This window comes from Schistocerca cancellata, chromosome 4 (assembly GCF_023864275.1).
Source record: "Schistocerca cancellata isolate TAMUIC-IGC-003103 chromosome 4, iqSchCanc2.1, whole genome shotgun sequence".
NCBI lineage: Eukaryota > Metazoa > Arthropoda > Insecta > Orthoptera > Acrididae > Schistocerca > Schistocerca cancellata.
This window is the reverse complement of record NC_064629.1, coordinates 270,986,987-271,011,116: the sequence shown is the minus strand read 5'-3', so window position 1 is coordinate 271,011,116 and position 24,130 is coordinate 270,986,987. Positions and strand designations below refer to the sequence as shown.

The 24,130-nt window shown below is 50.4% G+C and overlaps 1 protein-coding gene across 1 annotated transcript in view; it reads left to right on the top strand.

The window, feature by feature from the left end:
- The window catches only part of LOC126184715 (uncharacterized), a 76,272-nt gene that overhangs the window by 22,777 nt on the left and 29,365 nt on the right, over positions 1–24,130 (top strand). Inside the window, exon 2 of the mRNA XM_049927237.1 lies at positions 13,882–14,096. Within this exon, the coding sequence (XP_049783194.1) occupies positions 13,882–14,096 (215 nt within the window). The remainder of the gene's footprint in view (positions 1–13,881; positions 14,097–24,130) is intronic.

Here is a 24,130-nt window from a genome sequence, read left to right as displayed (position 1 = left end):
GGGTGCCATGCTCATATGGGATGACATTCATAGTCAACCCATCTCCCTGAGTGCCCATCTTCAAGCTGTTGCAGTTAGCCATTTCCTTCCCTAGCTGACTTTATCCCACTGTACCATTTATGTCCATCCGTCATTCAATGTCACCAGGCCAGACGTATTTCAGCTTATTGGGCAACTACCTCTCCCATTTTTACTACATGGTGACTTCAATGTGCATTATCCCCTTTGGAGGTTTCCCAGGACCTGTCACAGAGGTGCCCTCTTGGCTGACCACCTTAATAAATTCAACCTCTTCTGCCTGTGGAAATCCCAGACTGGCCATGTTTTTCGATTTGGAGAAGGTGTAAGACACCTGCTGGAGAAGTGGTATCCTCCATTCACTCTACAAATGGGGCTTCTGTGGCCATATGCCCTGTTTCCTTTGGGCATTTTTACAAGACAGAGTTTTCAGGGTGTGTGTGGGTTCTGCCTTGTCAGACACCTTTATCCTGGAAAATTGTGTGCCTCAAGGTTCAGACCTGATCGTCGTCCTCTTTGCTATCGCCATTAACACTATAATGGCCTGTCTCCCGCCGAGCATTTCCAGCTCTTTTTGTTGACGATTTTCCCATCTATTGCACTTCATGGGCCTGTCTCACTAAGCGGCGCCTTCAGCACCGTCTTGATCGTCTTTACTCCTGGAGGATCGACAATGGCTTCCACTTTTCCACTGAAAAGTCCATATGAATTTCTGGTGACCCAGCATTTGGTATACGTGCTATGGACTGTCTCAAAGATCTGGATCTCTTGAGCATGAAAATACACACCCAAGGATGGAACGCACGCCGCCTTGGTGTCTTCAGAGGCCCAAAGTGATTTTACGTTTGATACAGTACACGAAAAGTTGTACTCCAGTTATGGTTTTTACAGCTTGGTTTTTGTTTGTTTTAAGTATGTACCATAGTTTTATCGTTATTTATACAGATGGATCCCAGCTGGGAATGCTCTTTTCTGTGATTTTACCTGACAGGGTTTTTAAAGTGCATGTTACAGAACAATTTACAAATTATGATGCGAGGTTATATGGCATTCAGATGGCATTGGAGAGGGTTCAGACATTACCATACCAGTTTTCTGGTCTGTTCTTTCAGTGCACTGCAAGCACTTTACCAAATGTATCGGGCAGACCCGCTGATTCAGCTGATCCATGACTCTTCACAGCGTTTTCAATGCTGTGGCAAGGATGTGATATTTTGCTGGGTAAGTGGGCGTGTTGGGATATAGGGTAACGACGTGGCTGACAAAGCTGCCAAGGAAGCATGTTTGGATGGTGTCAGTGTCCAATCCCGTTGCACGCCATTACTTCATCTGACAGATGCACATGCGTCAGTGGGAGACAGAATGGTTGCAGGTGTCAGACAACGAACTGCGGTCTCTCAAATAGACCACAAAGGCTTGGTGGACATCGCGTCAGCCTCGCCGCTGAAGGTGGTTTTGATTACCAGACCACGTATCGGATATAGCCCCCTCACACATGGCTTCCTCCTCTGGCAGAAGGATCCATCATTCGGTGAAGTTCATGGCGTGCCGCTTTCAGTTCAGCATATTGTGGCTGTGTGTGTCCTGTATACTGACAGTGTCGAGCGCCCCCTCAACCCAAATCATCATCAGTGCCCTTCAAAATCTGTGTGCTGTACACCGCCCATCCCTTAGTGCAGCGGTTCCAGGAAAACTGTCACTTGCTCACTCTTCGTGGAGCCAGTGTCATGTTTCTCTGGGTCCCTGGTCATGTCTGTCGGCCAGGAAACGAGCCAGCTGACGCTGCTGCCAAGGCTACATTCCATGTAACAGCCCACGAGTGTCTATATTCCCTCCGATCTCTGCGTAGCCATCCGTCAGGAGGTGGTTTCTCTTTGGCATCGCCAATGCTCCTACCTTCGCGGGAATAAGCTGTCTTGTTAAGCCGCACCCATCGCCTTGGACAACCTCCTCTCGACCCTACCACTAGGAGAAGATTATTTTTAACTCGGCTGCGTATTGGGCACTGCCTTTTTAGCCATCACTCGCTAAGTGGCACTACCCCACCACTTTGTCAACATTGTACACAAAGTTTAACTGTCCACTTCCTGCTGGAATCCCTTTTTTAACCATTTACATTCCATCCTGGGTTTTCCGCCTCATTCATCAGCCGTTTTAGGGAATGACATGCGGGCTGTCGACCGCGTTTTTCTTTTTATCCACTGAATATGGCGAACGCCATTTATAGTTTTTTACCTCCATTAGTGTATGGTGTTTTTAGCCCTTTTTCCATGTGCGTGTTTTTAGCTGTCTCCTCCTCAGTCTATTGGGACTGACACACAGTCGTTTAACTACTGTGTTCGTGTTCTCTAGTTTAGACTTTGGCGCATAAGCCCCAGATGTTTTTTGCGCCCTAAAGCAAATGAAACTAAACAATGGACGTCGATCGCACAGGTACTCATCTGGTGGCAGCAAGTGACTGAGGCATTGACTGCCTCAATGTTCCATGCCTTTCCAGTTCCACGATCATGTAATCCTCCAGTGGAATTGCGGTGGTTGTTTCCATGACCTGGCTGTGCTACAGCAACTATTAAGCCTTACACCAGCTTTCTGCATTGCCCCCCCCCCCTCCCCTACGCCAAGAAACCTGGTTCCTGGCAGTGCGGACCCCTTCCCTTGGCGGCTGTAGGAGATAAGAGATATTACGGGAACCGTACTGAATATAATAGGATGTTAGGTGGCGGATGTGTTTGTCCTGAACTCGGTAAGTAGTGAACCTGTGCTCCCCTTCAAACCTCTCTTGAAACTGTGGCTGTCTAGGATAAGGACAACGCAGAAATAAACGTCCTGCAGTCTATATCTTCCTCCAGATAGTGCAGCACCCCTGAACATATTGACTGCACTGATTGGTCAACTCCCTGGACCTTTCGTACCTCTGGGAGATTCTAACGTCCATAACCCCCTGTGGGGTGGCACAATGCTTACTGGCCGAGGCAGTTATTGCGAAACTTTACTCTGTTAGACCTCTGCCTCTCAAATACTGGGGCTGCCACACATTTGAGGGTGGCTCATACCTGCTCCGCCATTGATTTATCAATATGCAGCCCAGGCCTTCTCCCATCTATCCACTGGAGAGCACATGACTACCTGTGTGGTAGTGACCACTTACCTGTCTTTAGGGTGCCCCCCGGCGAAAGGCAGTCGCTTGGTGGTTGCCACAAGTCGCTGAAGCCATTAAGGAGCGTCGGCGAGCTCTTCAGCGGCAAAAGCGGCACCCTTCCCTGGAGCTCCTCATAGCCTTTAAACGCATCCATGCCCGCTTTCGCCAACTTCTCAAACGAAGGAAGCAGGAGTGTTGGGAGAGAAACTTCTCGACCTTTGAGCGCCATACGTCACCCAAGTCTGGGCAAAGGTCAAACGTGTTTTCGAGGATCAGACCCCCAACAGGTGTTCCCAGTGTTAACATAAATGGCGTGTTACCTACTGACGCAAACGCGATTGCTAAGCACTTTCGTCAGCACTATGCTCGCGCCTATTCGTCAGAGAACTACCCTCCAGCCTTTCGCACTCTGAAACGGCAGCGGCAAGACAGTCCATTCAATACACGCCACAGTGAATCTTACAACGCCCCATTTACAGAGTGGGACCTCCTCAGTGCCCTTACACATTGCCCCGACACAGCTCCTGGGCCAGATCGGATCCAGTCAGATGACGAAACATCTCATCTGACTACAAGCCACATCTCCCCTCCATCTTCAACCGGATCTGGCGCGATGGCGTCTTTCCATCGCGGTGGCGGGACACCACCATCATTCCGGTGCTCTGTAAAAACCTGCTTGGTGTAGATAGCTATCGGCCCATCAGCCTCAGTAACATTCTTTGTAATTTGCTGGAATGTATGGTGTGTCAGCAGTTGGGTTGGGTCCTGGAGTCACGTAGCCTAATGCCTCTGTCAGGGAGGCTTCCGCCAGGGTCGCTCAACCACTGATAATCTTGTGTCCCTCCAGTCTGACAGCTGAACAGCGTTTTCCAGCCTCCAACACCTGGTTGCCATCTTTTTTTATTTACGAAAGCGTATGACACGCCCTGACATCATATCCTTGCTTCATTATACGAGTGGGGTCTGAGGCCTGTTCCCGATTTTTGTCGAAAATATCCTGTCGATTTGTACTTTCCATGTCAAAATTGGTGGCCCCCTATAGTTCTCCCCCATATCCAGGAGAATGGGGTACTGCAGGGCTCTGTATTGGGTTTGTATTTTTAGTGGCCATTAATGGTCTAACAGCATCTGTAGTGCCGTCCGTCTCACCTTCTCTGTATGCAAACGATTTCTGCATTTCGTACTGCTCCACCAGTACAGGTGTTGCTGAGCGACACTTACAAGGACCTATTCACAAGACGTAGTCATGGGCTCTAGCCCACGGTTTCCAATTTTCGGCCGCAAAGTAGTGTTATGCACTTCTATTTGCGTCGTACCAGTCATTCAGAATCATAACTTTACCTTAATGATGGTGACATACCGACTCTTAGGCCTGATTTTCGACGCCAGGTTGACTTGGCTTCCTCACCTTCGTCAGCGTAAACGGAAGTGCTGCAACACCTCGATGCCCTCCGCTGCCCGAGCAACACCAACTCTGGTGCAGATCGCTCTACACTGGTGCAGCTTTACAGAGCCGTGCTTCAATCCCGCCTTGACTATGGGAGTCTAGTTTATGGTTCGGTGGCGCCATCAGCGTTGCGTTTACTCGACCCAGTGCACCATTGCGGTGTTCGCCTAGCGACAGGATCTTCCAGGACGAGTCCGGTGATCAGCATCCTGGTGGAGGCCGGAGTTCATCCATTGCAAGTTAGGCGTGCACAACCGTTCTCCAGTTAAGTTGCACCCGTTTGTAGATCCCCTGCACATCCGAATTACTGTCGCCTTTTCCCACCCATGGCGGTTCTTCTCCCACATCTGCGGCGCAGGTCAGTGCTTAAAATTGTAGTTCGTGTGCGACGCCTTCCTCCGAACTGGAGTCCTTGCTTTTACCACCTTTACTAGAGGTCCGTTCACATACACCTCCATGGTGTACGCCTAGCCTGCGGCTTCGTCTGGATCCTTCAGATGGCATTAAGGTCTCTGTTAACCCTGCGGCTCTCTGCTACCACTTCATCTCGATTCTTGACATGTACTGAGGCTACGAAGTGGTTTACACCGATGGCTCGTTGGCTGATCAGGTCGGCTTCGCGTGTGTCCATGAGGACATAATAAACAGAATTCCTTGCCCAATGGCATCAGTGTTTCACTGCTGAGCTGGTGGCTATATCTCTGTGCTCCTGAGCACATCCGTTCATGCCCTATGGAGTCGTTTCTCCTTCGTACAGACTCCTTCAGCTGCCTACAAGCTATCGATCAGTGCTACTCTCGTCATCCTTTGGTAGCGACCATACAGGAATTAATCTATGCCCTGGAACGGTCTAGTTGTTTAGTGGGGTTTGTCTGGACCCCAGGTCACGTCGGAATCCCTGGCAACGAACTTAGACAGGCTGGCCAAACAGACCACACGGAAACCGCCTATGGACATGGGCTTCTCTGCAACTGACCTGCGTTCAGTACTATGCCAGAAGGTCTTGCGGCTTTGGGAGAAGAAATGGCATAACCTCAGCACACACAGCAAACTGTGTGCCATTAAGGAGACTACGAATGTGTTCATCCATGTGGGCCTCTTGCTGGGACTCTGTGGTTCTCTGCCAGCTCCACATTGGCCACGCATGAGTAACACATGGCTAGCCTCTGCGCTGTGGCGATCTACCTCAGTGTCGTTGCGTCGCCTGGCTGACAGTGGTGAGCTGTCCTTCTTTGCCTGCCCTGCGACAGACTCTTCAGTTACCGGACCCGTGTCCCTTAATTTTTGCTGACAAAGCCTCATCAGCAAACTTAGTGATGGTGTGTTTTATCATTCTACAGAAGTTCTCGCGCATGTCCTTTGTCCCTTTGTTCTCCACTTTATTGCTTTTAGGCTGGCTGTTTTAATGTGTCGCAGAGTGGCTGGTGATCCCTTTTTATTCTCGTGGTCAGCCAGCCACGGTCATCTGCGCTCTTGTTTTTACCCCTTCTACATGTTTTGCTTCTCTCTGTGGTTTTCCTGTTTTGTCCATAGTAGTGTTGGTTGTCTTTCTGTCGTTCTTCTGGTTCTTCCTTTCTCCCATTATTGTGCTGTACGTCTCCTTCCTTCCTTTTCTTTTTGCACCTGCGTAATTATTTTACCAGGAACAAAGGCCCGACGACCTCGCAGTTTGGTCTCTCCCCTCTTTTAAATCAACGAGCCAACCAACCATGGCATCCGTTTGGTCACCGGTGCCTCTTGCACTTGCCTGGTTGAGTGTCTGTATGCTGAAGCTGCTGAACTACCACTATCCTACCACAGTGACTTTCTCCTCAGCATGTATGCATGCCATTTGTCTGCCATGCGTGGCCACCCATACTTTGCCTCCTCCATTGATGGTTCCTTTGACCGTCAGTATGGTGCTTGTCCCTCTTCTGTTACCTCCAGGAGTCCGCATTCCGCCCCCCCTGCGGGTTCGGGGGTTAGAATAGGCCCGCGGTATTCCTGCCTGTCGTAAGAGGCGACTAAAAGGAGTCTCACATGTTTCGGCCTTATGTGATGGTCCCCTCTCGGGTTTGACCTCCATCTTTCTAAATTATTCCGAAGAGCGAGCCAATTGGGGAAGGGCGCCTTACATGGTGCACTGTATCCATCGTGCAATTAGACCTTTAGCCGTCTTTCTCGTCGTTGCAATGGTGTCCCGCTCGTTTTCGATCTCTTGGGCGATTACCACACTGCACTCTGCAGCGTTTCTTTTAACTGCGACGACGACCTTGGCCATTTTTGCACCTAAGATCCAGCACGGTAGCCAGTCCGTTGTGGTGGGGCCGCCATGTACCCTCTTGGTTGTAGCCCCCTGACAACACAGGGATCGCTCTACTGATGCCTGCGCCGTTAACTCCCCACGTATGCCAAGGAGTAGATGCCCATCGCCCTGGGGCATCGGGACTCCCGGCAATGGCCATCCTGCCAGGTGGCCTTTGCTGTGGCTGGGTGGCGCCCGTGGGGAGGGCCCTTGGTCGGAGTAGGTGGCATCAGGGCGGATGACCCGCAATGAAGCGTGGTACATCATCTCTCGCTGGTGGGCCTCCACCAGCAGTCTCTAAGCGATCGAGGTCTAACCTCAACGGCAGGAAATACGATCCACGATCATTTCCCTCCCTGGCCACTCCATGGGAGGAACGTATGGCAAAAGAAGGCAGTGGAGACTATTCACCCCGGTTCCTTGTGTGTACGCGAGTTGATGGGGAATCGTTTATGTCAACCAAGCCCCAGTTTTTTGTGGAGCATTTAGAGGACAAGTTCGGGGAGGTGGAGGGCTTGTCCAAGATGCGCTCTGGTTCTGTGCTCATCAAAACGGCATCCTCTGCCCAGTCACGGAGGTTGCTCAATTGTGACAAGTTGGGGGATGTTTCAGTTACCATCACGCCGCATAAGAGTCTGAACATGGTCCAGGGTATTATATTCCACAGGGATCTTCTTCTGCAGTCCGACGATGAATTACGCGCCAACCTCGAACGACGAGGTGTTCACTTCGTCCGGCGCGTCCATCGGGGTCCGAGGGATAATCAGGTAGCCACCGGTGCCTTCATCTTGGCCTTTGAGGGTGATGTCTTACCCGAAAAGGTTAAGGTGATGGTTTACCGTTGTGATGTGAAGCCATATATCCCTCCTCCGATGCGGTGTTTTAAATGCTGGAAGTTCGGGCACATGTCATCTCGCTGTACTTCCAGCATCACGTGTCGGGATTGTGGACGTCCTTCGCATCCTGATACTCCATGTGCCCCGCCTCCTATCAGTGTTAACTGCGGAGAACACCATTCCCCCTGCTCGCCGGACTGTAGGATCTTCCAGAAAGAAAGGAAGATAATGGAATATAAGACCCTGGACCGCCTGTCCTACACCGAGGCAAGGCGGAAATTTGAGCGGCTACATCCTGTGCCAATGCCAACTAGTTATGCCGCTGCTGCAACACCAGTTCGATCTCAGCTCGGTCAGCGTTCACCGGCCCCCTTGGTTGTGGGGGGCACTTCCCTCCCTGTTGCTCCTGGTCCATCTACTTCAGGAGCAACACCACCCCAACCACTGGGGACATCTGTTCCCCCTTCACAGCCGGAGAAGCGTGAGCCTTCTTCGGCTCCTCCCGCTCGGAAGGGGTCCCTTGGGGCCCTCCCATCCCAGGCTTTGCCCAGTGCCAAAGTGGACACCCGCAAGGTTGTCAAACAACCACCGGTCGCTGGTCGTAGGGCGTCACGTTCGTCTTCAGTCCCAGAGACTGACCCAGTGAGGCCCTCCCAGCCAGAACCACCTAAGGCTCAGCGCGCAAAGCAGTCAAAGAAAAAGGCTCCCAAGCATCCTGAAATTGCGGTGGCACCTGTCCCACCGCAACCTTCTCCCTCTGCGTCCGAAGATGAGGTGGAGATCCTGGTGTCCGCTGAGGACATGGATCTCGCCAGTCCCTCGGATGCAGTGGATAGCTGTTGTCCAGGTGGTGACTCAGTAGCAGCAGGGGCCCCGGAGGCGTAATCTGCCCCCCCCCAGTCCCTTCACGCCTTTCCCATCCATGGCTAATACCATCCTCCAGTGGAACTGCAGCGGTTTCTTCCACCATCTAGCTGAGCTCCGCCAACTTCTCAGCCGTCATCCTTTCCTTTGCATTGCTCTGCAGGAAACTTGGTTTCCAGCAATGCGAACCCCCGCCCTCCGTGGCTATCGGGGTTATTTTAAGAACCGAGCAGCTTATGAAAGGGTGTCTGGTGGCGTCTGCATCTATGTCCTTAACTCTCTTCACAGCGAGTTTGTACCTCTACAAACAGCTTTAGAGGCTGTCGCTGTTCGGGTGTGGACGCCACAGGCTATCACCGTCTGCAGTATTTACCTTCCACCTGATGGTGTTGTCGCACAGCATGTCCTGGCTGCTCTGATAGCCGAACTGCCGCCACCTTTTTTGCTGCTGGGTGATTTCAATGCCCACAACCCTCTATGGGGTGGGACTGTCTCCGATGTTCGCGGTCGGGCCGTGGAGCATGTGTTGGCTCAGCTCGACCTTAGCCTCTTGAACACCGGTGCTCCCACGCATTTCAGTGTGGCCCATGGCTCGTTCTCGGCCATCGATCTCTCTATTTGCAGCCCTGGCCTTGTCCCATCCCTCCACTGGAGAGTGCACCCTGACCTGTGTGGTAGTGACCATTTTCCCATCTATTTGTCACTGCCCCAGTGTCATTCTTCTGGGCGCTTGCCCCGCTGGGCTCTCCACAGGGCTGACTGGCCAGCTTTTACTTCCGCTGCAACCATTGAGTCTCCCCCACAGGGTGACATTGACGAGGCGGTTCGTGTTTTAACCACGTCCATCATTTCAGCGGCCGAGGCTTCCATCCCCCGTTCTTCTGGCCTCCCTCGGAGGAAGACTGTCCCCTGGTGGTCGCCGGAGATTGCTGAGGCTATTCGCGACCGTAGGCGGGCTCTCCAGCGTCATAGGCGGCACCCGTCTCTGGAGACCCTCATCGCCTTTAAGAGGCTCCGTGCCTTCGCCCGCCGTCTTATTGCACGGCGTAAGCAGGAGTGCTGGGAGAGGTACGTCTCCTCCCTGGGCTCCCGTGTCTCGTCCTCGCACGTGTGGTCCCGGATCCGGCGGATTTATGGCTCCCAGACCCCTATGGGTGTCCCTGGGCTCTCCTTGGACGGCGCTGTCTGCACGGACGCTGCCGCCATTGCTGAACGGCTAGCCGCGCACTTTGCTCAGAGCTCTGCGACTGCTTCCTATCCCCCCGCCTTTCGCTCTCTAAAGGAGCGAGCCGAGCGGACGCCGTTCTCATTCCACACGCGTCGTTATGAAACATACAATGCTCCTTTCAGCGAGAGGGAATTCCTCGCTGCCCTCGCCGATTGCCCTGATACAGCACCAGGACCGGACTGCATCCACGCACAGATGCTGAAGCATCTCTCCGGTGACTGCCAGAGACACATTCTCGCGATATTTAATCGCATTTGGAGCGAAGGCGTGTTCCCGTCGCAATGGCGAGAGGGTGTTATTGTCCCCATCTTGAAGCCCGGTGCGGACCCACTGGCGGTGGACAGCTATCGTCCCATTACCCTCACCAACGTTTTGTGCAAATTGCTCGAACGTATGGTGGGGCGGCGTTTGTGTTGGGTCCTTGAGTCGCGCGGTCTCCTCGCTCCATCCCAGGGTGGCTTCCGCCGGGGCCGGTCTGCAGTGGACAATTTGGTACGGCTGGAATCTGCTGTCCGTACGGCCTTTGCCCGACGTCAGCATCTCGTTGCCGTGTTTTTCGATCTGCGGAAGGCGTATGACACCACATGGAGGCATCACATCCTCGCCACATTGCATGAGTGGGGTCTTCGTGGTCGACTCCCGGCTTTTCTTCAAAGCTTTTTATTGCACCGCTCTTTCCGGGTGCAAGTCGGTGCCACCTCTAGTTCCTCTTACATACAGGAAAATGGGGTCCCGCAGGGCTCGGTGTTGAGCGTCTCCTTATTTTTAGTGGCCATTAATGGTCTGGCAGCAGCAGTGGGGTCGTCGGTGTCTCCTTCTTTGTATGCCGACGACTTCTGCATCTCATTTAGCTCCACGACTACGGGAGTCGCCGAACGCAGGCTGCAAGTCGCCGTTCGCAAGGCAGCATCATGGGCTCTGACTCACGGTTTTCAGTTCTCTGCACCCAAGACTCGAGTTATGCACTTCTGCAGGCGTCGGACGGTCCACCCTCATCCTGAACTTTACCTCGACGGCCACCTGCTTGAAGTGGTGGACACTTGCCGCTTCTTGGGACTCGTGTTTGATGCCCGACTCACATGGGTTCCTCATGTTATCCAGCTGAAGCAAAAATGCTGGCGGCACCTCAACGCCCTCCGCTGCCTTAGCCACACGTCTTGGGGTGCAGATCGCTGCACGCTGCTGCGGTTGTACCGAGCCCTTGTGCAGTCCCGGCTTGATTATGGGAGCCTGGCCTATGGGTCTGCGTCCCCCTCAGTGTTGAAGTTGTTAGACCCCATACACCACTGTGGGGTTAGGCTTGCCACTGGCGCTTTTCGCACCAGCCCCGTGGATAGTCTCCTGGTGGAGGCCGGGGTTCCCCCGCTGCGGATTCGCCGCCATCGTCTGCTCGTCGACTATGCTGTCCACGTTCATTGCTCGCCAGATCATCCCAATCGTCGCCTGCTTTTCCCTGCTATGGTCCTCCATCTGCCCGAACGGCGACCTAGGTCTGGGCTTTCCGTCGCTGTCCGCGTTCAGTCCCTGCTGTCGGAATTGGGTTCATTCCCTCTTCCGCCTCCCTTCCGGGTCCGTGCACCTACGCCTCCCTGGTGTTTGTCCCGGCCGTCCGTCCGTCTGGACTTGGCACAGGGACCCAAGGACTCGGTTCCGCCTGTGGCCCTCCGTCGCCGTTTTCTTGCTCTCCTCGCCTCATTTTCGGACTGTGAGACTGTCTACACTGATGGTTCCCTGGTTGATGGTCGCACTGCCTACTCTTTTGCTCATGCTGCTCATGTTGAGCAGCGCTCCTTGCCGGCTGGCTGCAGTGTTTTTACTGCAGAGCTGGTGGCCATATTGCGCGCTCTTGAGCATATGCGTTTCTGCTCAGGTAGGTCTGTCGTCATCTGCAGTGACTCCCTGAGCAGCCTTCAGGCCATCGACCGCTGTTATCCCTCCTCTCCTCTGGTGTCCTCCATTCAGGAGAGTGTTTCCGCCATTGCCCGTTCTGGTCGTTCGGTGGTCCTGGTTTGGACGCCCGGTCATGTTGGCATCCCAGGGAACGAACGTGTAGACAGGCTGGCCAAAGGGGCGATCGACGCCCCGGCTTTGGAGGTCGGCCTTACGGCTCGCGACCAGCAGATGGTGTTGCGCCGTAAGCTGATTGGGATGTGGGCTGCTGAGTGGCGTGGCATGACAGCCCCGAATAAACTGCGGGCTGTCAAGGGGACGACCGATGTGTGGCGTTCCTCCCTGCGGGCTTCTCGCAGGGACTCGGTAGTCCTGTGTCGGCTGCGCATCGGCCATACATACCTGACGCACGGCCATCTGTTGCGTCAGGAGGATCCCCCCTTGTGTCGGTGTGGGTCCCGGCTGACGGTCGGCCACATTTTGCTGGAGTGTCCTCGACTGCGCACACTCCGGCAATCTTTTAATCTCCCGGGCACTTTGGCTTTGATTTTATCTGACGATGCCTCCATGGCTGATGCCGTTTTAAATTTTATCCGTGGTAGTCCGTTTTATGGTTCGATTTAGGGAGGTCTTGCACCTTTCCTTTTCTGTGTCTTTTGTCCTTGTGTCTGTTGCTGTTGTGGTGTGCCGTGAGATGGTTGGCTCTTTCCCTTTTTTTTGTTCTCGTGGTCAATCAACCAGTCTCCGGCCGTCTTCCTTTCTTCTGTTTCTTTCCGTCTGGTGTTCCTCTGTCCTGTTCTTATCTGTAATGTTTGTTGCTCCATTTGTGTTCTTTTAGCGCCTGGGGGGACGTCTCCTCCCCCTTTGGTTTTTACCTGCTCCGTGGATTTTCGGCTCGCCTGATTTTGGAATGGGGGACTGATGACCTTCGCTGTTTAGTCCCCCTTAAACATCCCAACAACCACCACCACCATCCGCATTCCGCACTTCTTACAGTGGCTTAAATTCACACTTCCTGCAACTTTCCTGGTGGGTGTGAATCATTCGCTTCGTGAAGCTTCTCATTTTAGCCTTAGCTTTAATTCACTTCCTAACGACACTATTCCAGTCTCGGTCTATCGCCTTCAGTTTCTTTGCAATGGGCTCTCGGACTGACCATGGGGTCGGGTGTGCCTACGTCATTGGCACCTATCCTTAGATATCGGCTTCCAGCACAATTCTTAGTATTTACAGCCGAGCTCTTCATCCTGCATTGGGCCAAGGAGTGCATCTGGTGATCTGGTGACACAGGCGTTTCAATTCTGTCCTTCTGCTCAGACTCAACCAGTGCCCTTCAAAGTCTATGTGCACTGTACACTGCCCATCCCTTAGTGCAGCGGGTTCAGGAAAATTGTCACTTGCTCACTCTTGTTGGAGCCAGTGTCGTGTTTCTGTGGGTTCCTGGTCATGTCGGTCTACCAGTTAATGAGGCTGCTGAAGCTGCTGCCAAGGTTGGAGTCCTCGTACCTCAGCCCAGGAGTGCCAACATTCCCTCTGATTTCTGTGATGCCATCTGTCAGGTGGTGGTGTCCCTTTGGAATCACCAATGGTCCTTCCTTCACAGGAATAAGCTTCGGCTGAAGCCTCTCCCAGTGCCTTGGACGATCTCCTGTCAGCCCTTGCGCCGGCAGGAGATTATTTTAACTCGGCTGCGTATTGGGCATAGCTCTTTCAGCCATCATCATTTGCTGAGTGACGCTGTCCCACCACTCTGTACACATTGCTCCAAAATTTTAACCGTCTGCCACTTCCTGATGGAGTGCCCTTTCTTTTTTACTATTTACGTTCCAGTTTGGGTTGGCCGTCTTATTAATCAGCCATTTCAGCTAATGACGCGGTGGCTGCCTACCGCGTTTTACTTCTATCCGCTGAGTCATTATGGCGAAGGCCATATAATTTTTAGTATTGGACTTCAGTTTGTGTGGTGCCTTTTTAGCCCTGTCGGTTTTTAGCTATCTTCTTGTCAATTGGAACTGATGTATAGTCGTTTAAATCAGTGTTCGTGTTCTCTAGCTGTGACTTGGGCGTGTATGACCCCAGCTGTCTTTTGCGCCCTAAAACAAAACTAATAAGTTTCCATGGAACTGGTAGTGAGAGCAGTGAGATATAACGTTTGGTTGCGATGTTGATTTGCAGGCGCTGGCGGGGGCGCGAGCGTGCGAGGAACAGCAGCGTGGCACGCCAGGTGCACCCACGCCCACTCCAGCCGCCCCCACAGATGGGCCACCTACTCACACACCAGCCATCGATCTGTCCCCAGTCCCCCCGCCACGACTGTGGTATGCGGCGAGACGTACGGAACCCTCGCTCTACAGATATGCCTTGCTGAATGCAGCGAGATTGCGGGACAGGTAAACTTTACTCTAATCAGGCATTTATTTAATACTAGTGTTGAGCCCTCACAATGATGCTTCTGACGTGATGTTACCATATACTTCAGAATTGTCCATACTGAAATGGAAGTGGTATCTACTGCTAAGAAACGTACAGAACTTGACTGCTAATAAAGCTTAGACTAATGACCTAGGCTAAGAGTATAGATAAATGGAAATCTTAACGTTTTCAGTGATGCCGCACGTGTTCCTGCTTATTGTGACTTGGTGTCTCGGTCAGTAAGTGTAGGACTACAAATAGGTCTGCATTCAACCCCCGGTTGTTCCTCGTAATTTTGTCCAATCAGTGTGGGATCCTGCCCACTCGTGTAATAGAGGGTGCCTAGGAAGCTATTTCCTCGGATAGCTAGACAGCATATAAGCAAATGATATTAATGGAGTTTCACAGTAATTGAATTGACAATATTTAACTTTGCCTTTCTCACAATGAAATGTCGCAAGCATTTGTCGACATGCAAATATCGACGTCCTTAGATAAATACAATTTCCATGTAAGCAATGGATATAAATAAGTCTCAGCATAACAGTAAGGATAACGACTCGTCTTCCAGTGCGGCCGAGGCTAGCTGGAGCGGCGCTTACATTCTTTTCGGATAGAGGCCGCTCCTGTCGTGGCGCGGTCCAAGTCTTCTCTGCTGTTAAGTTTCGCGCCGACGTGCCGGCGCTTGATGTTAACCTGGAACACAGCTTTTATCTGACAGTTGAAAAGTGCCTAGTTTGCCAGTACATGTTTAACGGTAGGTACCCTCTACCTTATTCGGTAAAACCATTTCAAATGTCAGGAGGAGGCAGGGCGTAGCGCCTCTAATAGGATCAGGTCTATTTGAAAGTTGTGTGGTGCTCTAACGAACCCTCAGTTTTACAACTTCTGTTGTGTGCAAGTAATGAATGATTGACCCTGCATAAGAATGTGTAGTGGCTTTAGTTCGTCACGGAACTCTCCCCATGCTAAAATTTTCTAATAAGTTACAGAAAGCATATGATCAATAAAATTCATCACAGGAATATTATCTCTACACTCTGGCACACAAACAGATGGTCCCTCAGAGAAGAGCGGGTTTACATACCAACTTGTAGACAACTGAAAGTAGCTTACATCCCAAACTCACTCAACTAAATTTCATTGAAGCTAAGATTGTATGCAAAAGACATTCAGAATTGCTTAGTTCGATGGGACATAGACCTACAGTGAGATGGTAAATCAGTGGTACCAACAACCAGATGGAAGTGTTAGCAGTTACACAATAACGGTTCTGGTTCAGTTTTCATAATGAATTGATAGAAAATTACGCGAATTAACTGATCAATTCATTAACCCAACACCCCTGATGTCATAGGTTTTTGAACAGTCTGTGGTTGGCCAAGTCTGGAAAAAAAGCCGAAAGTGTCCCACACAGTCAAATCCTTAGCAATGTATAGTAAATGTATTGTTCGTATCGTCTATGATATGTGAATTTGGAATCATTGTAAGAGGTCTGAACAGTTGCTTAAAGTTTTATGTCTGAGAGTTTGAATGATGGTCAGTATGGAACGATGGATCATAATTGTAAAATGAAGGTCCTCACCACTTAAATATGGCGATAGAGAGAGGAGGTTGAGTCAATATAGTGAGGCTCTTAGATATGCTTGTTTTCCACAACTTGCTGTGTGGCATGAGTGAGTGGAACGAATAGTCATTTCCAGATTACTACATCAAACCGGTCAGGTGGGACATAATTGCCCTATTGACCTACGAACGTGCATTCCGTGATATGTGGTCTGACATTTAACGATGACAACTACAGAATTGATCGATGAACAAAGTTCTCCAGCCATGTAGTCTCCAATTTAACAACTACAATGATTCTAAGTCAGTGAGGGGGAACTGAGGTACTAAAAACCCGCAGTACACATTTGCATGACAGTTGTTGTATGTGGAAGACACTTCTCCATTCAGAGTGGAACATGGTGTGTAAGTTCGCATGTCAAAAGCCACAGGTATGCCATGCCAGTAGATTGTTGGTACCTACGCCAGACACTAAGACAGTATTTCAGAACTGACTGCACAGTTGATCTACATATAATGCTTCGAAAAGCGTCCATCTGGAGCTCCATCATGCATAAGCCCCAAGTTTCTTCATAACTATCATAACACTCTAATACCTAGTATAAACCGGTAAGGAGTGTTAACCATCGCAGCAGGAACTCATTGGGTGAGATGAGACGCTGTGCACTTCCACGGGTGCTGTAAGATGGTGCTGTAAGATAGGTGTGGAACAGTCTTTGCTGGACAGCAGTTACCTTGCTGTTCCTTCATGAGATGTGGAATGCAGTGGTGGTAGTAACCTACTTCTGGTCAGCTGTGAATTAAATTGAGGATGGTACAGTGGGAATGCGTGGTCAAAAACATTGCAGGAGATACTTCAATACTCCACGACTCCATCTCACATAGGGAAAGATGCTCAATCACAACTGTACATTCAGCACAACGGTCGAAGTGCTAAAAATTTTTATATAGCATAACTGCATCGGTGTAGGGAGCTGTCTGGCATACTTCGGTGCGTATGTCAAAGAATTAACAATGAACGGATGTACTGCAGTCATCTATCTACATTGTCAATCTACTATATCTTACTTGCAAAGTAGTGAAGGGGTGGATTAGCGATACAGGAATTGGGAAGCATGCAGCTGTCATTTGTTGGTGTCAATTATGGAAAAGCTGAATAAATCACTAAAATATATTGCACTATCGACAATTATGATGCTTACTACAGAACATGGCCTCATATTGAGTGTCTTTTCCATACCACCTGTCCACTGTTACATGGTTGATCAGCAAATAATGATATACTGACATAAATTGTTAGAGATGGAGAGTGTCTTGGTGGGAGCAAGACCTTCTGGGGTTGGCCAGCACTGACATAGCGAACATCTGCATGACTCCAGTAGGAGGGATCAATGGAAAAGGAACACTCATAACACATCACTGTGGAAGACGAGATTAAATGTAAAGGTGATCACCTTCGGACAGCTGTTTGAAAATGCCCCACAGTACTGCAAACTCTCCGTATGTTGCGATGTCTTCAGCATTTTCTCAGTAAGAAACACTGTTCATTTTATTTCAACCATCCAGTGTGTTTCGAACAGCAGCAGCATAATTGACACCATTCGATGTCCAACTTTGTCAGAGCCAAGGGATAGAAATGGATTAATGCTGGTGTAGCATGTGATATGACTTCGAAGTAACGGTAGGAAAAAAGTATGTCTGTGTACAGTCATACACCGCTTAAATGTTACAACGAAACGCAAATGCATAAAACACAAGAATGTCATTGCGAGTGATAGTTGACATGGTCTTCATCCAGTACAGACAACAAAACTTGATGCAGGTCTGTGGAAGTCTTCCATCACTTGTTTGCTCCAATGGAACAGTAAATGTATTTTTAAGGGGATCATCACACATGGTCAATGTCAACATGCTTACATATAGCTTATTCAGTTCTCTACCAGGTGACGTTGGTGATATTCTTGTCGTTCATAGTTTTATTCTGTTAGTGGCACCAAAAATAGTGGAGAGGGAGGGAGAGGGGGTAGGGAGTGACTGAGATGTCAACAAAGACTCGATCACATTTGCATGGTAATATTTCTAGTTTGGTAATCGTAGGAACATGTTAAAGGAGATTATACATTGGACAGAGTGATGACTGAACAGTCATTCGATATTGATGAATTGTCATGCATACTGAATTTCTGTATGCAGACCACATACATTCTGCATGGTTCTAGCCCCATGGCGGCTCAAGGTTCTTTTGTGAGATCGTGCATGGCGCGTACAGGGCCCCATGATACTGCTGCCAACACTTCCTCCCTGGTTGCATTTCCTTCACCCTACCCTCCCACCCCTCTCCTCACTCCATCCCTGTTGCCCTCTCCTTCCCCTCTCTCTGATTCATGTCGACCTGGCTAGCCATCTGGTTTCCTGTATTGGTTGAGATTTTGTTCCTTTTACATGTTATTTCATCCTTCTTTGGCGTTTAGGTCCCTGTTTGAGGTTTGACATCCACATAAAAATTTCCTTTTTCTACTGTCAGCCATATGGTGAACTCAGTCTATAGCATCTATGATGTGGATCCCTCTGCCCTCTACCTTCTCCTCTCTCTGCCCTACTGTAGCCCTCTTCCACTCTGCTGGGTCACCAGCACATGTAGCTATTCCGTGATTTAGGACTGTCACGTACTCATATGGTTGAGGCCCCCCCCCCCCCCCCTGACAACACAGGGATCTCACTACTGATACCTGAGCTGTTCCTTCCCCGTGTATGCCAAGGCGTGGTGGCATATCTATTCGGAGCATTGGAACTCTGGGCAACACCCACCATGCCAGACGGAACTTGCTGTGGCTGGATTGTGACTGGGGAGAGCCCCTTGTTGGAGTGGGTGCTGTAAGAGCAGATGCTTGGCGCATCAAGTGTATCAAACTCCAAAAGTCTGGCCGTTCTCAAATGGCCATCTCTTCAAATGGTGAAGGCTCATGTAATGCTGCTTTGTAAGACCCAGCTACCTTCCTTTCCCTTGCTACGCAATGGGAGGATGGCCAGGCTTGCAGTCTTCAGATGCAACACTGTTCCCGTTACTTCATCTCTACTAGTATGGGTGGGGACACATTCACCACCACAAAGCCATTGTTTCTTTGTTTCTTGTGAAGAATTTACAAGAAAAGTTCGATGAAGCAGAGTCTCTCAGCATGATTTGGTTGGGCTCCCTGTTGACCATATCTTCTTTTGTCACCAAATTTGCAGGTCTTCCTGCTATGATCGTCTTGGCAATGTCCGTGTGGCTATTACGCCTCACCACTTTCTGAATATGGTGCAAGAACTGAGTTTTCATAGGGACCTCATCCTGCAAACATATGAGGAAATACAGGCTAATCTGGAGCGGCATGGCATTCATTTTGTTTGATGTGTGCAGAAGTGTTGCAAAGACAGCTACAGTTATTCTGGCACCTTCATTCTGGATTTTGAGGGGGATACCCTCCCAGAGGAGGTAAAGGTTATATGCTACAGACGTGATGATGTGAAGCCATACGTTCATCCACCTATGCGGTACTTTCAGTGTTTGCACTTGGCCATATGTCTTCCCGGTGTATGGTAGACCCTATGTATGGTGACAATGGCCACCCACTCCATGAGGGAAGCCCCTGTGTTCTGCCACATTTTATGTCAATTGTTCTGACAGCTATTTACCTCACTTACTGGATTGAACAGCTTACAAGAGAAAAAAGAAGATCCAAGAATACAAGTCCCTTACGCAGAAGCTCGCAAAAAGTGTTATACACTCAGTGTCACTATCTTAAAGTTCTTCCTCTGTTCATTCATTTCATCCTTGTACCTTTTCGTTACCCCAGCCCCATCTCCCTCTCCTCTCACCCTCCCATGCAGTTACCAAGACTACCCATTTGTGTGCAGCTCCAACTCCCCTACCAAATAAATGCTCCTTCAGCACCTACTGGTGATCAGTCTTCCTCCTGGGACCCCTCTCCCTGGCGTCTCTCAGGCCGAAAGACTCTTTTCACCACTTGGCCACGAGATCTATCATCTGTGTGCCGCTCGGTCGCCCGCTGTCTTTCGGTTCCAGATTTTGCAGAAGTCTATACTCCCCCTGTGCCCTGCCCCATCAACCTCTGAAAGAAGAGGAGGAGGAGGAGGAGAAATATAAATCCCAAAACAAGGCCCCCCAGAGGTGCCATCTTCCCATTGCAGCGTGAGTCTGACATCTTATTTATGGATGTCACACCATCTTTGTCCATGACTACTGACAGGGTTACATGCCCCTCGTCTCAGCTTCATGTCTAACCTGAACTCTCGCCACACAATCATCCAGTAGAATTGAAATGGATACTATTGTCACCTACCGGAAATGCAATGTCCTGTCCCCCTATTTGCGTCCAGTCTTGCTCTTAAAGAAATGCATTTCCATGATGACCACTCTACAGCTCTTCGTGGTTATTGGGCATCCTGTCGGCACTTTCGTTAGCTCCAATGTCAATAGTGCTTGGATCCCCCTATGCACTAACTTGGAAGTGATGGTGGTTACAGTGCTAACGACTCTGCTAATCCTCATTTGTAATGTCTACCTCCCTCCAGGTAGGCCACTACCTTACATTGCAGTATGTACATTAATCCAGCAACTTCTGTCCCCGTTTCTCCTCCTTGGGGATTTCAATGCCCTCCATCTACTGTGGAGTGTCACATCAATGGGTAGGAGTATCCTAATTGACAAACATATCAAGGACCTCGATTTGCCTACTCAGTGATGGTTCCCCTACCCACTACAGTGCCAATCATGGCACCTTACTGCTATCAATCTCACAATCTCCACCCCTGTCCTCCTAGCCTCCCTACAATGGCCAGCTCATAGTGATCTTTGTGACAGTGACCACTATCCAGTGATTGTATAGTTCTCCAGCTGCTGCCAGGTAGACAGGCCTGCATGTTGGGCATTCTGTAGGGCCAATTGGCCTTACACCTCCCTCTCATGATTCTCTTGCTGTAGTCGTGCGAGGCATCTCACTATTCTCCATGCTTCTGGCAATGTTGTCCCTGAATCCATAGGTCCACCTCGTCGTCGACTAGTACTTTGGAGGACCAAAAATGTCACAGTCGCTGTCCAGGACCGCCGACGTATGCTGCATTGATTCAAGCGACACACCCTTCACAGACCAACCTTCTCGTTTTTAAGCGTCTCGCTGCTATGGCTCTTTCCCTTATTAAGCGGAGTAAAAGGGAATGCTGGGAGCGCTGTGTGTCCTCCCTGGGATGTTTGCCTGTTTGTTGCAGTTCTGGTCCAAGCTCTGTAGCCTTCTGGCTCACCAGCGACAGTCACCAGCGACAGTCAACTGACTAGCGTCTTAAAATCAAAGGTGCTCTGTGAACTGGACCATTGGTCGCCACAGAATACCTCCTGACGCACTACGCGATTGCATCGGCGTCCTCTTTCTACCCTATTACCTTTCTCCGGTAGAAATGAAGAGTTTATTAGACCCCATCCTGCACCACACTGAGCGCTGTAATGAACTGTAAACTGAGTGGGAGTTGTTGTATGCTTGTAGCTCCTCGTGAGACAGCCCAAGGCCTGGATTCTATCCACAACCAGATGAGCCAACCCTAGGACGTTCCCCAGAGGCCACAGCTCCTCAGGTTCTTCAACCACATTGGGCTCACAGGTGCTTCTGTCATAATTTCGACACAGTATAATCACCCATCTCCTTAAACCTGAGAAGAACCCTATGTTTCTAGACAGCTACCACCCAGGTAGCCTGACGAATGTTCTTAGTAAACATCTCGAAAGGATGGTCAGCTTCAGATTATGTTGGATACTCGTATCTCAGGGCCTTTCGTCCCCATATGAATGTGGCTTCAGGGCAGTACGGTCTCAAACTGGCCATTTACTAAGATTGGCATCATCCACCAGACAGGCTTCTACTCACCGCCAGCACCTTGTTGTGGTCTTGTTTGACCTACGTAAGGGGTTTGACATGGCTTGGCGCTGTCACATTTTAGTTACCCCACAATGACTGGGGCTTATGTGTATCCCACCAGCTTTGCTGGGCAAGAGTTGACACTCCACTCGGCGCCCCTCAGATTCAGGAGAACGGTATAGCACAGGGTTCTATGACAAGTGACTCCTCCTCTGTGCCATTAATCGGCTTGTGACCTCTGGTTACCCCAGTGTAGTACAGACAATGTTTGCATCTGGTGCAGCTTTGACTCCGTAGCATGTGCTGAGTGCTGGCTCCAATGCACCAGCCATTGGGTCTCAACGTTTTCCTCCTCCCATGGCTTTCTGTTTTCTCCTCCCAAAACGTGGATTACTCATTTGTCATCAACCCACAGTATCCCCCCAAGCGGTCCACAACTCTTTTGTGGATACGTGCGTAGCGAGCACGGGACCCCGAGCTAATGTGGCCTTCCTTCCTTTCCGGGCTGCATACCTTCCCTTTCCGCATCCTTCCCCATCCACCATCTTCGGCCCCCCCTCACCTCCGCCTCTTTCCTTCCCTTTCTCCACCTCTGGGAGTATGTTTTGTGCCTACGTGCGGAGACGGACGCTCGAAACTGTAACAAATTCTTTGCTTTCTCCGCTTGCAAGTCTTCGTACTTCCTTTGCCTTCTCTTTTCCTTACCTCTTAACTTTGCCCTTCTCTCCTCTGCTGCGTTTGAGACCTCACTTCCTTCCTTTCCCTTTATTTTTTCCCTTTCTCTTTTTTTCTCCCTGTGCATGTCTGAAGGCCGACCCACGTGTTTCCATGCGTAGCTGGTGACCGGGTAGCGCGTAATTCCCCATCCCGAGTAGACAGGTAGGACATGTACGTACACCCTGGTAACGGCCAGGCCCAGGGAGGGGTGATTACTAGAGCTGATAACTTCTGAAAGTGCCGATTGGTCCCTCCGTCCTTTTCTCGGGAGGTGTGACCTGATGCGTGAGGGTCCCCACAAGGAAGGAGCGCACCATCGGAGACCCTGGTAATCGTGGGGATGGTTTCCTCTTCTTCTACTATGTCTGATCACAAGGGTAAGTTCAATGAGTCTCAGCCACAGACAGTCCATCCATTGTTGCCACAGTTCCTTGTTGTTTCTCGGTCTGACGGAGGTCACGACTTCTGCACGGTCAACCCTTCTCCACGGTCAACCCTTTCATCATTCAGAAAGGTGTCGACGCAATTGCAGGTCCTGTAAAGTCTTGTTCCAGATTACGAAATGGCACCATGTTGTTCGAAACAGTCAGTGCCCTCCAGGCACAAAAATTGCTGCGTTCTTCACTGCTACACACCTTCCCTGTCCGGGTGGAACCGCACCACACTTTAAATTCATCACGTGGGGTCGTTCATACACGCTCCGTCGATGGATTGTCCAACGAGGAAATTAAACACTACCTGTCTGACCAGGGCGTAACGGCTGTTCATAGTCATGAAAAGGGTTGACACAAACATCATTCCAACCCGCACTGTCTTCTTGACATTTGACAAAGTTCAACTTCCATCGAAAATCAAAGCAGGCTATGAGATAATTTCCGTTCGCCCTTACATCCCAAACCCTACGTGTTGCTATCGGTGTCAGCGGTTCAATCACACCAGCCAGTCCTGTTCCAACCCGGCCAAATGTGTTACATGTGGCAAGGATGCCCATGAGGGTGCTTGTCCACCTCGATCCCCTCGTTGCAGCAACTGTAAGGGTGACCACGCTGCTTCCTCTCGAGATAGCCACATTTTTAAAGACTAAAAGCTCATTCAGGAAAAGAGAGTGAAGGAAAAGGTGTCGACATTTGCTGCTCGAAAATTATTCGCCAGTCGACAGCCCCCGTGCCTCAGACAGGAAAATACAGCACTGTCCTTGCTTCTCCTCGGCCAACAAAGGAGGCGTCCACGCAGACTTGCGACCTCACCTTTAGTGCCACGGTCGTGAGATCGGCCAGCGCAAAGATCGCCCGTTCAACCTCACCACTTTCGCCTGCCCACTCTATGGTTCCCCCTTCGTCGGGTTCTGCTAAATCTCGAGCCCAAAAGTCAGACACCAAGTCTTCGAAAAAAGAGCAAATTCGTGAAGAGTTTTTACGTACCGCAACTTCACAACCATCGGTTCCACCTTCATCTAAACATCATACTTCCAAGAAGGCTACAAAGAAACCCAGTTCCTCTCCTTCTCCGCCAAGGCGTGTCCCATCTACAGCACCACCTGGCGGAAATCGCCCTCGGCCGTCTTCTGTGTCGCCGAGGCGCACTGCTGGTGGCCGGTCAACCGGCCGATCGCTGGTGGCAGGAGCTCCTCCTGACCAACCTATGGATCAGGATCTTCTGCCTTCGGCCGAATGCCACTCCATGCTGTCGGTCGCAAGCTCTGAGCAGTCGTTGAGTTGACAGCACCCTTGGTCACATTCCTTCATTTTCTGTTCGCGCTATGTCCATTATCCACTGGAATATCCGCGGCATTCGAGCCAATCGGGATGAATTGTCGATCC